General features: G+C 37.0%; 1 protein-coding gene across 11 annotated transcripts in view; it reads right to left on the bottom strand.

Annotated features, from left to right (window-relative positions):
• Window positions 1-12,997, bottom strand: part of RAP1GDS1 (Rap1 GTPase-GDP dissociation stimulator 1) — a 174,951-nt gene that overhangs the window by 62,039 nt on the left and 99,915 nt on the right. For 7 of the 11 annotated variants that reach the window (XM_019025704.4, XM_019025705.4, XM_019025706.4 and 4 more), the window contains one exon: window positions 548-694. The exons of the other annotated variants lie outside the window; for them this stretch is intronic. In XM_019025704.4, coding sequence (XP_018881249.1) covers window positions 548-694 — 147 coding nt within the window. The remainder of the gene's footprint in view (window positions 1-547; window positions 695-12,997) is intronic. 11 annotated transcript variants of the gene reach the window in all.

Raw genomic sequence — 12,997 nt, 5'->3', positions numbered from 1 at the left:
CATCATTTGTTTCTAGGGTCTAAAAATGTTTTACAGAGAAAAGAAACTGCTGTTTACAATAATTAAATTTCTAAAATGAGATCTCTACAGTTGCTCTGAACTTGTTTCTAAAGCCAGATTTTATTAGAGTTTTAAAAAAATTATTCAAAGTAAACCTAGCATCTAGATAAAATAATTTTACTTCTGCAAACAGTGTTCATATTTTAAAGCTACTCCTGGTATACATATAATGAAGATAAAACTATTTTAATATTGTTTGCTTTTAAAATGTTCATAGTAAGAATGCTTAAATCATACTATAGGGCTGTGGAGTTTTTGTTTTTGATACTGATCAAAACTGGCAGCCCTTCAAAAATTAGTCCCATTTAGTAAATTAACCATTTTACATTTTTGAAACATTGAAATTTAATATTGGCTAATTATTAATTTTATATGCCACTTACGAATTCTTTGTTCATCATTTTTCAAATATTTTTGTTTTGCACTATAGTAAAGATAATTTTTAATTTTTCCCCCAGAGATAAAGCAAGTTTTCAGTTTTGTTTACCATTCTCATTGCTATAGTTCATCAGCATGCCACAAAAGACAGTCAAGAGCTTCTCATTGGCGGGATCTGTTATACTGCACAGTGACCTTAAATGGTCAATTACAATCTGTGCACCACCTGCTTGGTCAACTGCACTTCTGCCCTCATCTGTAAAACAAAGAGTTAAATTAAAAATAAAAGAAAAAAGAAATGTACCTTACAATTTCAAATACAAAACATAACAGTGTTATTCTTTATTTTGTGAATAAATAGAAAATAAACCTAGGCAGGACATTAAATATGTCTTTTCAGAAAAAAACAAAAGAAATAAACATGGAAATGGGGGTGGGATGGGGAAAAGAGACAATCACTTTTTAAGCAAACTAAGACTATTCTCATTGGCATCATATAGGAGCTTACAGAACTTCCCTGTGTCCTAGAAGTTTACAATATGAAAACTTTCACTCCCTCTTTCACAAATGACAATGCTGTGTAAGAGAAAAAAACAGAAACTAAGTGATATTCTATTGGTATAAGTTTTTGTCCCTCAGGTTGAAAAAAATCACTAAATATAACTTTTTGTCATTGGTTTTCAAAATCAGCTATTATCGAAGAAAACCATATGGGAAAGTTATTATGTCTTTGATAATAGCTATTATTAAAGAAAACCATATGGTGTAACTCTAAATCACAATAGGTAATTCCTGAATATTAGTACTATGGCCTTTGTTAATGGCATTTCCTATAGTCCAGAAGCATGTTCCCTTTTTTCATTCTTGATTTGTTTCTTTTTTCCTTATTCCCTCTCTTCTAGGGCACACCAATATAATTCAACATTACAAAAAGTGGACAAGTGATGGTCAAACATAACTTCCATTATGTGTCCATCTACACTGCATAAAACAGATGTTACTTAACTGTCAGAACATACAAACAGCTTTAGACTACTTTCTAACTTTTGAACATAAGAATGAAAAGAAATTAAAAGAAGAATATGTGTCATTCTAAATCTGACACCTTAGATAAAATATAACCACCCTCTAGAAGAGGTCCAAGAGAAATGTGTGAGCCATAAATGTGAACCACATGTGTAATTTAAATTTACTAATAGACACATTAAAAAATAACAGGTGAAAATTAATTTTAGTAATATTTTATTCAATTCAATATATATCACTCTGATATGCAAATCAATAAATATAACAAAATATTTTGTATTATCATCTTCACAATATATCTTCAAAATCCAAGTGTTTTCTACCCTTACAGTTACATCTCAACTCAGACTAGCCACATTTAAATTGCTCAGTAGCTAAATTTGGCTAGTAGCTACCACACTGTACTATTCAGCTACAGAAATATAGCACAAAGATCAGCAAAAGAAATGACTCACAAAGGAATTACAGCTATGAAGTTAGTTACAATTTGAAAGATTTTCATTTTCCAAATATAAGAACTGAAACTAAGGTCACATCTTTATTACTGTAGCTGAATCATATTAGATGATACAACTTAAAATATGTAATTTCTTATGGTATACACACACACACAATTATATAGTAAGACCTCAGAAATACTATGTTCATAATTTTGAAAATTTTTGAGGAAATCCACACTAAAATGAAACAAAACAGTTTATCCACTTAGTTTTACTGTATTGTTATAAAGATGGAAAACAGGACTGTATGCTAATCAGCTCATCAGATCACAGAAAATTCTTATACTGCCAGAGTAACTAGCTAGATGAACCAGCCAAGAACAATTGGTCAAATCTCATTTAGAAATCTAATTTCCAAATTTTTGTTTTCCATAACATAGATGTAAATTATCTAAATTACTGGGCAATTTCTATGTGGATGATGTCTCAGAAAACTGAACATTAGGATTACAAATCTAAATGTTCAGACCTTCAATAATATGAAGGTATAGTACATCCCATCCCTAAATTGCAAAGCTGGAATAGTATTTGATTCTAATTCCTGAGTAAACTGGGCTTTTGAAATATAAATCATGTATGCTTAGGACTTACTTAGAAGAAGACATCTTAGAGAATAGCTAAACTAAGCCTTGTATTCATATATTAGGAATTTCACATACTAGGAAACTAGGGCTTAGAAACTATGTGGCACCTATTTGCAATGAACTGTGAATGAAAGCTGGCTTCCTATCCACACTAAGCTAGTAAATGTTCAAAAATTCCATAATTCAATAAATTAAAATACAAACTTATTCAACAAATTTGATGCAATAAAAACACAATACAATTCAAAGCAAATTACCTATTTGTGTTTCAGAGCCACAGTGCTTTTCTTCTCCTCCTCTCCTTCCACCCCCCTCCTCTGAATTGTCTATAACACAGCTTTTTGCTCATGTGTTATTGAGAATTGTTTGCAAGGCATAAACACAATCTGTATACTAGAAATTACGTTATTACCAAATATGAGAAGAAAAGCAAAGCATGTATTACAATAATAGTGATCTGGGTTCAAAAAATATTAACCACCACTATAGGAATGATTGATTATACAGCTTTTTTCTTTCTTTGGACAAATCAGCCTGAGAAACACAGTAAAAGCATTTTTAAAAAATATTTAATAGAATTTAAGGATTCAAAGGAATAAATGATAATAATGTGTTCCTTTAGCAAAACCAGTGACATAAGTCATCTTTAGAAGTATCTTACAACTGACTTATTTTTCCAGTAGTATTTAGATAACAAATCATTTTAAATACAACAGCTATCACTGCACAAGTCCATATAAATTGGTTTTCCATAGTTAACTCTATACCTTCATGTTACATTATCATAATGAGTATTATTGTTCACTTAAAAATAATTCTCAAAAGGTTTCCTATCCTAAACTTGTGTATCCCTAAGTGTAAGCTCATCTTTCACTCTTCTCATAAGTAACAGCTAACCTATGAAGCATCCTGAGCTGTCACTTCTAAAAATATAATTTACATCTCAATTTTCCTCATTTAATTATGAAGCATCCAACCACTGGAAAAAGTGCAGCCCACTCTTTAAAGTCCTATTAAATCCTTTAATGATGATCTTTCACACAAAGCAGTTTCCGGCACAAGTATGACCATTCTTCACATGAGCTAAGAGCAGGGCTTTAAATCTAAAGAGTTACTGCACTTCCATTACCCTTCTGTAATCAAAAGCAAGCAGCAATAAAATTTGTGTCATGGTTATCATGTCTCACAAATGAGAAAAAAAAATGTTACCAAGTTAAATAAACACTATTATCAGGTACAAGTTATACACTAAGGGTGAGGAAAAGACCTAAAATACAGCCACTGAATCTAACTATTGTGGCATGTCGTACAGTGCATCCTAACTTTGGATTTTACTACGTTTCCTCCTTGTGTATGGCAAATGCCTAGTATATAGTAGGCACTCAAGAATTTTTTAATGAATGGGGCCTTTTGACAGATATTGATAAATTACTATTCACCTTGAGGATGGATGATTGTGAGAGTGACACACACACATACGTTGGAGTTTGTAAATTTCATATTAAAATGTGATTTTTAAAAACTGTCACTTGCATCTTTAAATTTATCTGAATTGAAAAGGAAGCAAGTATCAAAAATCTTTCTAATATGTTAGTGTATTCTCAGCCTGGCTTTTAATATTCTGTGGTTTAGTATCTTTTTCTATAGGAGATAATGTTACTGATATGAGAGTAATGTTTTTGAGACATAAATGTCATTTCTACTTATCATGGGTTAAATTGTGTGCCCTCCTTCAATCTATGTTTAAGTTCTAATCCCTAGCACTTCAGAATGTGACCTTATTTGGACACAGGGTCATTGTAGACATAATTAGTTAAGGTGAGGTCCTACTGGAGTAGGGCAGATTTTTAATCCAATATGACTTGTATCCTTATAAGAGGAGGGGGATGCACAGAGGGGAATGCCATGTGAAGACAGAGGCAGGGATTAGAATTATGCTACCATAAGACAAAGAACACCTGGGACCACCAGAAGCTACAAAGAGGCAAAAATGTCCTCCTCCCCTATAGGTTTCAGAGAGAGGCATGCCCTGGTGAGCACCTTGATTTCAGACTTAAAATCTCTGGAACTGTGAAACAATAAACTTCTCTTATTTTAAGCCACCTAGTTTGTGGTACTTTGTTACAGCAGCCCTAGGAAACTAACACACCACTCCATATAATAGAATATAATACAACACTGTGAAATATTTAAGTTTCTTTTTTTTGTGTGTGAGTATTGTTTAGAAATGGGATTTTGCTCTACAGGCTAACTGTAATAGGAATGTTCCCTGTTAACAACAATTTACCACTGGGAGAGGAGCAAGAGCACAGAAAAAGCCCACAGTTGTGCGGGAACGGGTCCAAGCCTGAAGGCAAAGCAAGAACACTAAGGAAAGTCCTCCAGCACCCATACTCTAAGCATAAAGTAAGAACAGCCGACTACTAAAGGAATTTGAAGAACATACTGCACTCAAGTAAGGTGAGCAACAACAAAACATGAACCTAGTTCGACTCCTGACTAGACTGGCTTGACCTCTACCCTATGCGAACACCCTAAAATAAAAGGAAGTGCGCTCAATTCCAGAGATTAAATACTGTTAATCTGTTTTCCTACAATAATATCCAGCTGCAATAAAAAGTTGAGATGCATTTTAAGAAAAAAATAACTCACTGTCAGAAGATGAAACCAACAAAACTCACAGGTGATCCAGATGTTAAAACTATCATACAGGGTCTTTAAAGTAACGATAATGACTATGTTACAGGATCTAGTGGAAAAAGTGAATAATATCCATGAATAGATGTGAAATTTTGGAGAAAATGGAGACTATAAGAAAGAGTTAAATGGAAATCCTAGAAAGGAGCAACACAAAGAATTATTTCAACAGGCTGAATAGCAGACTCAACAAACCAAGAAAAGACTCAGTGAACTCATAGATCAATAGAAATTACACAAACTAAAACATGAACAAACTAAACAAGTGGGAGTGGGATAACCCAGAGCACCCAAGAGCCGAAGGAAAGAAAATAGCAAATGGTCTAACCTAAGTGTACAGTAGTCAGTAGTCCCCCTTCATCCATGGTTTTACATTTTGCAGTTTGTTACCCATGGTCAATGGTAGCATGAAAATAATAAAAAAAATTCCAGAAATAAAAAAATAAAGTTTTAAATTGCATGCTGTTCTGAGTAACATAAAATTTTACACCATCCCATTCAAATCATGAACTCCCCCTTTGCCCGGTGTATTCATGCTAGATACACTATCTGCCCATTAGTCACTTAAGTAACTGTCAGATCAGCTGTCATGGTATCGCAGTGCTTGTGTTCAAGTAATGCTTATTTTACTTAATGGCCTCAAAGTGTAAGAGCAGTGATGCTGACATATGGCTATAACTGTTCTATTAGTTATTGTATTAATCTCTTACCATGCCTAATTCATGGTTTAACTTTATTACAGGTGTGAAAATATATTAAAAAAGACATGATATATACAGGTTTGGTACTACCTTTGGTTTCAAGTGTCCACTGAGGGTCTCAGAATGTATCCCTTGTGGATAAGGGGGCACTACTGTACCTGGAATCTCAGAGAATGAAGTGCTAGAGACAGGGTAGAAAAATATTTTAAGAGTTAATGACTGAAAAATTTTCCAAAAATGAAAGCCATCACGCTACAAATCTATTAAAGCTTAGAGAACCCCAAGCAAAGGAAAACAGTTAAACATACCTAGACCTATCATAGCCAAGCTGTTGAAAAACAAACAAGAGGGAGGGAGGGAGAGAGAGAGGGAGGGAGGGAGGGAGAGAGAGGGAAAGAGAGAGAATCTCTTAAAGGCAGCCGGAAGGGGGAAAAAAACAGAAAAAATAAGAAATAAAGCAGACTTCTCATCAAAAACTATGCAAGCTAGAAGACAATGAAATAACATCTTTAAAGTCCAACCTAGAATTCTACACCCAGTGAAAATATCTTCCAGTAAGTAAGGTTAAGTAAAATTGTTTCAAGCAAATAAAAGAGATAATTCATTGCAATAAACCTGTTATGCAAAAAATGTTAGTAAAAGTTTTTCAGTTAGAGGTATACTAGACAAAAATTTGGATCTACCCAAAGAATGTAGTGCACTGAAAATGACAGAAGTATGTTAAGACAGTTTTTCTCCTATTTTTAAAAGTTAATTGACTGTCTAAAGTAAAAACAGGCCAGGTACAGTGGCTCATGCCTATAATCTCAGCACTTTGGGAGGCCAAGGCAGGAAGATCTCTTGAGGCCAGGAGGTTGAGATCAGCCTGGGCAACATAGTGAGAACCTGTCTCTATTCAAAAGGAAAAAAAGAAATTAGCCAGGCATTGTGGCATGCACTTGTAGTCCTAGCTACTCAGGAGGCTGCGGTAAGAGAATCACTTGAGCCTAGGAGTTCAAGGTTACAGTGAGCCATGATTACACTACTACACACCAGCCTGCGCAACACAGCAAGACTGTGTCTCAAATTTTTAAGTAAAAATAACATCAATATATTCGGGATTTCTAACATATGTAAACATGAAATAGAAAACAAAAGCATAAAAGATTTAAGGGAGGAAGTGGAACTGTACAGTAAGGTGACTGATTAAATTAATGTGACATAATATTTGAAGATAAACTGTGATAAGCTAAGAATAAATATTGCAAGCCACAGGGCAACTACTAAAAACTTACAAAGTGGCATCAGAAGCCAATAATGGGCTGGGCACGAGGGCTCATGTCTGTAATCTCAGCACTTTGGCAGGCCAAGGCAGGCGGATCACTTCAGGTCAGGAGTTCGAGGTCAGCCTGGCCAACATGGTGAAACCCCATCTCTATTTAAAAAACATACAAAAATTAGCTGGGCATGGTGGCGTGCACCTGTAGTCCCAGCTGTTCATGAGGCTGAGGCAGAAGAATTGCTTGAACCTAGGAAGCGGAGGTTGCAGTGAGCCGAGATCGCGCCACAGCACGCTAACCTGGGTGGCAAAGCAAGACTCCACCTCAAAAACAAACAATAAAAAAACACAAGAAGCCAGTAATGGAGCTAAATGTGAAGAATCCAAAAAAAGGCGGACAAAGAGGGAAAGAGGAACAAAGAACAGTTCAGACAATCAGAAAACAACTAGGTTCGGAAATAAACCCGCCTTTGTGGGAGAAAAAAAGAAACAACTAGGAAGATGGTAGATTTGAAGCCAACCACAGAAAGATCATATTAAATACATATAATCTAAATGTCACTTAAAAGGGAGAGATGGTCAGATTGGGTAAAAAAGCAAGACCCAACCATGCTGTCTATAATTAACCCACTTTAAGAATATTAAATAATATTAAAAGGTTGGTAAAAGATATACCATGCAAACACTGATCAAAGGAAAACTGGTGTGTCTACATTGTCAGACATAGTAGACATCAGAACAAGCGGTATTGGCCAGGGGCGGAGGCTCGTACCTGTAATCCCAGCACTCTGGGAAGCCAAGGCGGGAGTTTGAGACCAGCCTGGCCAACACAGTGAAATCTCATCTCTACTAAAAATACAAAAATTAGCCAGGCATGGTGGCGTGTGTCTATAATCCCAGCTACTCGGGAGGCTGAGGCATGAGAATCACTTAAACCTGGAAGGTAGAGGTTGCAGTGAGCCAAGATCGCACCACTGCACTCCAGCCTGGGCAACAGAGCAAGACTCCATCTAAAAAAATAAAAAATAAGCAGTATTATCAGGGATAAAGGGGGACATTACATAACAACAAGAGGGTTAATTCAACAAGAAGATACAACAATCCTACACCTAGAATCCCAGGATTTGGGGAGGCTGAAGTGGATCATTTGAAGTCAGGAGTTCAAGACCAGCCTGGCCCGACATGGTGAAATCCTGCCTCTACTAAAAATACAAAAAAAAATTAGCTGGGGATGGTGGTACACGCCTGTAATCCTAGCTACTCAGGAGGCTGAGGCAGGAGAATCACTTGAACCCGGGTGATGAAGCCTGCAGTAAGCCAAGATCCTGCTACTGCACTCCAGCCTGTGTGACAGAGAGACTCCGTCTCAAAAAAAAAAAAAAGATATAACAATCCTAAATGATGTATAAATGCCTACAAACAGAGCTTCAGAATATATAAAACAAAAACTGATAAAACTAGGGATAAATCCACACATTCACAATCACAGAACAGATGCTTATTAAGTTTTAACTTAGGCTTTGTGTCAGGTACAGTAGACACTAACAGCAATACAAGACTTTGCTTTCAAAGAGTTTCTATTCCAATGAGGAAGACAGAGTAGTAAACAGAATAAAAGCCTCAATACAGCTGGGCGCGATGGCTCACACCTGTAATCCCAGCACTTTGGGAGGCTGGGGCAGGTGGACTACCTGAGGTCAGGAGTTCGAGACCAGCCTGGCCAATATGGCAAAACCCCATCTCTACTAAAAATACAAAAATTAGCCAGGTGTGTTGGCACGCGCCTGTAGTCCCAGCTACTCGGGAGGCTGAGGCAGGAGAATCGCTTGAACCCAGGAGGTGGAAGTTGCAATGAGCTGGGAGCAGAGATCGTGCCACTGCACTCCAGCCAGGGTGACAGAGCGAGACTCCGTTAAAAAAAAAAAAAAAAGCTTTAATCCAATTTTTTTATGGTGTGTTACAGAAGCATAGAGAAGAGAATATACCTCTTTTGGAGGAATGACTGGAGAAAAAAGGAGAAAGGAGGTTTATATAAAACTGCACAGGAATAAAAAGGAATAAAATGTTCATAATAAACATGAATACATTCACCTAATATCTATAAATAATGAATCCACAATAGGTAGATCTACATGGTAACATTAACATATTTTCTCTAGTTCACTTATAATCTAAGTTAAATCCTATTTAATAGGAGTAAAATTTCCTTATTTTAAATACTGATTAATGAAATGTATTACACAGTTTCATCAATATATCTCAAAATCTGCAACTAAATTAGCATTCTCTCCCTCCTTTATCACTTTTCTGAATGCTCACTATGTTTCATACATTGAACTAGGTCCTGAGAATACAAAGACAGATAATTCACAGTTTTACTTGGGTGAGGGGAAAAAGAGGGAAGTGTGAGGGAAAACATATAATTTAAGCAGCAAACAAAATTAAGTGTTCAGAGTAAAATGGAAGCACAAATAAGGAAATTACTTTTACCTGGAGGAGTCAGAAAGAGATTCATAGCCATGTTTTCCAGAATGTCTTTCAAGCCCTTACTGCAATTTAACATGTATATAAAAAGAAACAAAAATTGTGTACCTTTTTGTTTAGATTCGAATTGGATTCCCTTCCTTATTAGCTCTATTAAGGAAAAATGTAGGTAAAATAAACTACACAGATTTAAAGTGTGTTTAACTGATGAGTGCTGACAGCTCTACATACCTTAGGAACCATCACCACAATCAACATACTGAGCATTTTCATCACAACCAAAAGAATCCTCAAGTCCTTTCATAAGCCATCTTTCCCTCCACCTCTGGTCCCAGGTAACCACTGTTTTCTGTCAGTATAGATTACTTTGCATTTTATAGAAATGGCTTCATGCAGTAAGTATTCTTTTATGTGTCTATTTTCACTCTAATGATTTTGAGATTCATCCATGTCATCACGTATATAAGTATTTTTTCATTGCTAAATAGTATTCCATTGTTTGGATATACCACTATATCTTTTATCCACTCAAATATACTGATTGACATTGGGTTGTTTCTAGTTTTAGGCTACTGTGAATAATGCTGCATTGAACATTCACGCATAAGTCTTTGGGCAAGTATCTAGGAATAAAACAGCTAGATCATATCATAGGTGTGTATTTGTGAGTATATGGTTATTAAGCATTAAAAGAATGATGAGCCACTGAAACATTATATTTAAGAAGTTTTCATATACTGTATGATATGGTCTGGCTGTGTCCCCACCCAAATCTCATCTTGAATTATAGCTCCCACAATCCCCACGTGTCATGGGAGGGACTCAGTTGGAGGTAACTGAATCATGGGGGATTGTTTTTCCTATGCTGTTCTTGTGACAGTGAATGAGTCTCATGAGATCAGATGGTTTTATAAAGGGCAGTTCTCCTGCACAAGCTCTCTTGCCTGCCACCATGTAAGCCTTTACTCCTCCTTCACCTTTCACCATGATTGTGAGACCTTCCCAGTCATGTGAAACTGTGAGTCCATTAAACTTTTTCTTTATAAATTACCCAGACTTGGGTATGTCTTGATTAGCATGTGAAACAGACTAATACACTGTAAAAATGAAAAATTCTTAAAAGAATGAGTGTATTCCTCAGTGTATAAGAGGACTTCAGTACATGCATATCAAACTGAAGTGGAACTTCAGCTGATTTATATAGGTACATATAGGGCTTCTCCTTCTCCGAAATCAACAGAGCTACAGAAAAGAATCAGCCCCATTCTATGAAACAAATTTTAAACGTATAACTTTTCTAATTAATTTAATAATAACATAATCATACAAATCATAAAATGATGAAAAAAGTTAAAGGCTAAAGGAAATAAGGATTGTTAAATATAGATCTTCATGTAAAAATAATGCAATTGATCTCACTCATAAAAAATTAAATATTTTACCTGGAGGCTTGGTTGTTAGTCAATCAATTTTAACATAAAGTCACCTTTAAGAAAACTGCTCATCATTCTCATTTATTTATGACTTCCTGAAATATATACCAACTCAAAACAAATAATCTGGCATATCTCCATTCCTTTCTGTTTTTACTATAAAGCAGTGCATAATATGAATCTCAGTTAACCAAGATGAGGTGATACATACAGTATTAGTTTGTTTTCACGCTGCTGATAAAGACATACACAAGACTAGGCAATTTACAAAAGGAAAAGGTTTAATTGGTCTTATAGTTCCGCATGGCAGGGGAAGCCTCACAATCATGGCAGAAGGCAAGGAGGAGCAAGTCACATCTTACATGGATGGCAGCAGGCAAACAGAGCTTGTGCAGGAAAACTCCCCCTTACAGTAACTATCAGATCTCATGAGACTTACTATCATGAGAACAGCACAGGAAAGATCTGCCCCCATGATTCAATTATCTCCCACTGGGTCCCTCCCACAATACATGGGAATTAAAAATGAGATTTGGGTGGGGACAGAGCCAAATCATATCATTCCACCCCCGGCCCCTCCCAAATCTCATGTCCTCACATTTCAAAACCAATCATGCCTTCCCAACATTCCCCCAAATTCTTATTTCAGCATTAACTCAAAAGTCCACAGTCCAAAGTCTCATGTGAGACAAAGCAAATCCCTTCTGCCTATGAACCTGTAAAATCAAAAGCAAGTTAGTTACTTCCTAGATACAGTGGGGCTATAGGCATTGGATAAACACAACCATTCCAAATGGGAGACACTGGCCAAAACAAAGGAGCTACAGGCTGCATGCAAGTCTGAAATCCAGCAGGGCAGTCAAGTCTTAAAGCTTCAAAATGATCTCTTTTGACTCCATGTCTCACATCCAAGTCATGCTGATGCAAGAGGTAGGTTCCCATGGTCTTGGGCAGCTCTGCCCTCTTGTTTGCAGGGTATAGCCCCCATCCTGGTTACTTTCATGGGCTGGCGTTGAGTGTCTGCAGCTTTTCCAGGTGCATGGTGCAAGCTGTTGATGGATCTACCGTCCTGGGGTCTGGAGGATGGTGGCCCTCTTCTCACAGCTCCATTACGTGATGCCCCAGTAGGGACTCTGTGTGGGGGTCCAACCCCACATTTCCCTTCTGCACTGCCTTAGCAGAGGTTCTCCATGAGGGTCCCACCCCTGAAGCAAACTTCTGCCTGGCCAACCAGGTGTTTCCATACATTTGCTGCAACATAGGTGGAGGTTCCCAAACTCAATTCTTGACTTCTGTGCACTCGCAGGATCAACACCACATAGAAGCTGCCAAGGCTTGGGGCTTCCACCCTCTGAAGCCACAGCCTGAGCTGTACCTTGGCCCCTGCTCACCATAGCTGGAGTGGCTGGAAGGCAGAGTACTAAGTCCCTAGGCTGCACAGAGTAGGCAGGCCCTAGGCCCAGCCCACAAAACCATCTTTTCTTCCTAGGCCTCCAGGCCTGTGATGGGAGGGGCTGCTGTGAAGACCTCTGACATGCTCTGGAGACGTTTTCCCCACTGTCTTGGGGATTAACATTCAGTTCCTCCTTACTTACGCAGATTTCTGCAGCTGGCTTGAAATTCTCCTCAGAAAAATAGAATTTTCTTTTCTGTCACATAGTCAGGCTGCATATTTCCAAACTTTTATGCTCTGTTTTCCTTTTAAAACTGAATGCTTTTAACAGCACCCAAGTCACCTCTTGAATGCTTTGCTGCTTAGAAATTTCTTCTGCCAGATACCTTAAATCATCTCTCTCAAGTCCAAAGTTCCACAAATCTCTAGGGCAGGGGCAAAATGCTGCCAGTCCCTTTGCTAAAACATAACAAGAATCACCTT

Source organism: Gorilla gorilla, chromosome 3 (assembly GCF_029281585.2).
Source record: "Gorilla gorilla gorilla isolate KB3781 chromosome 3, NHGRI_mGorGor1-v2.1_pri, whole genome shotgun sequence".
Classification (NCBI taxonomy): Eukaryota; Metazoa; Chordata; class Mammalia; order Primates; family Hominidae; genus Gorilla; species Gorilla gorilla.
This window is presented reverse-complemented; position numbering and strand designations above follow the sequence as displayed.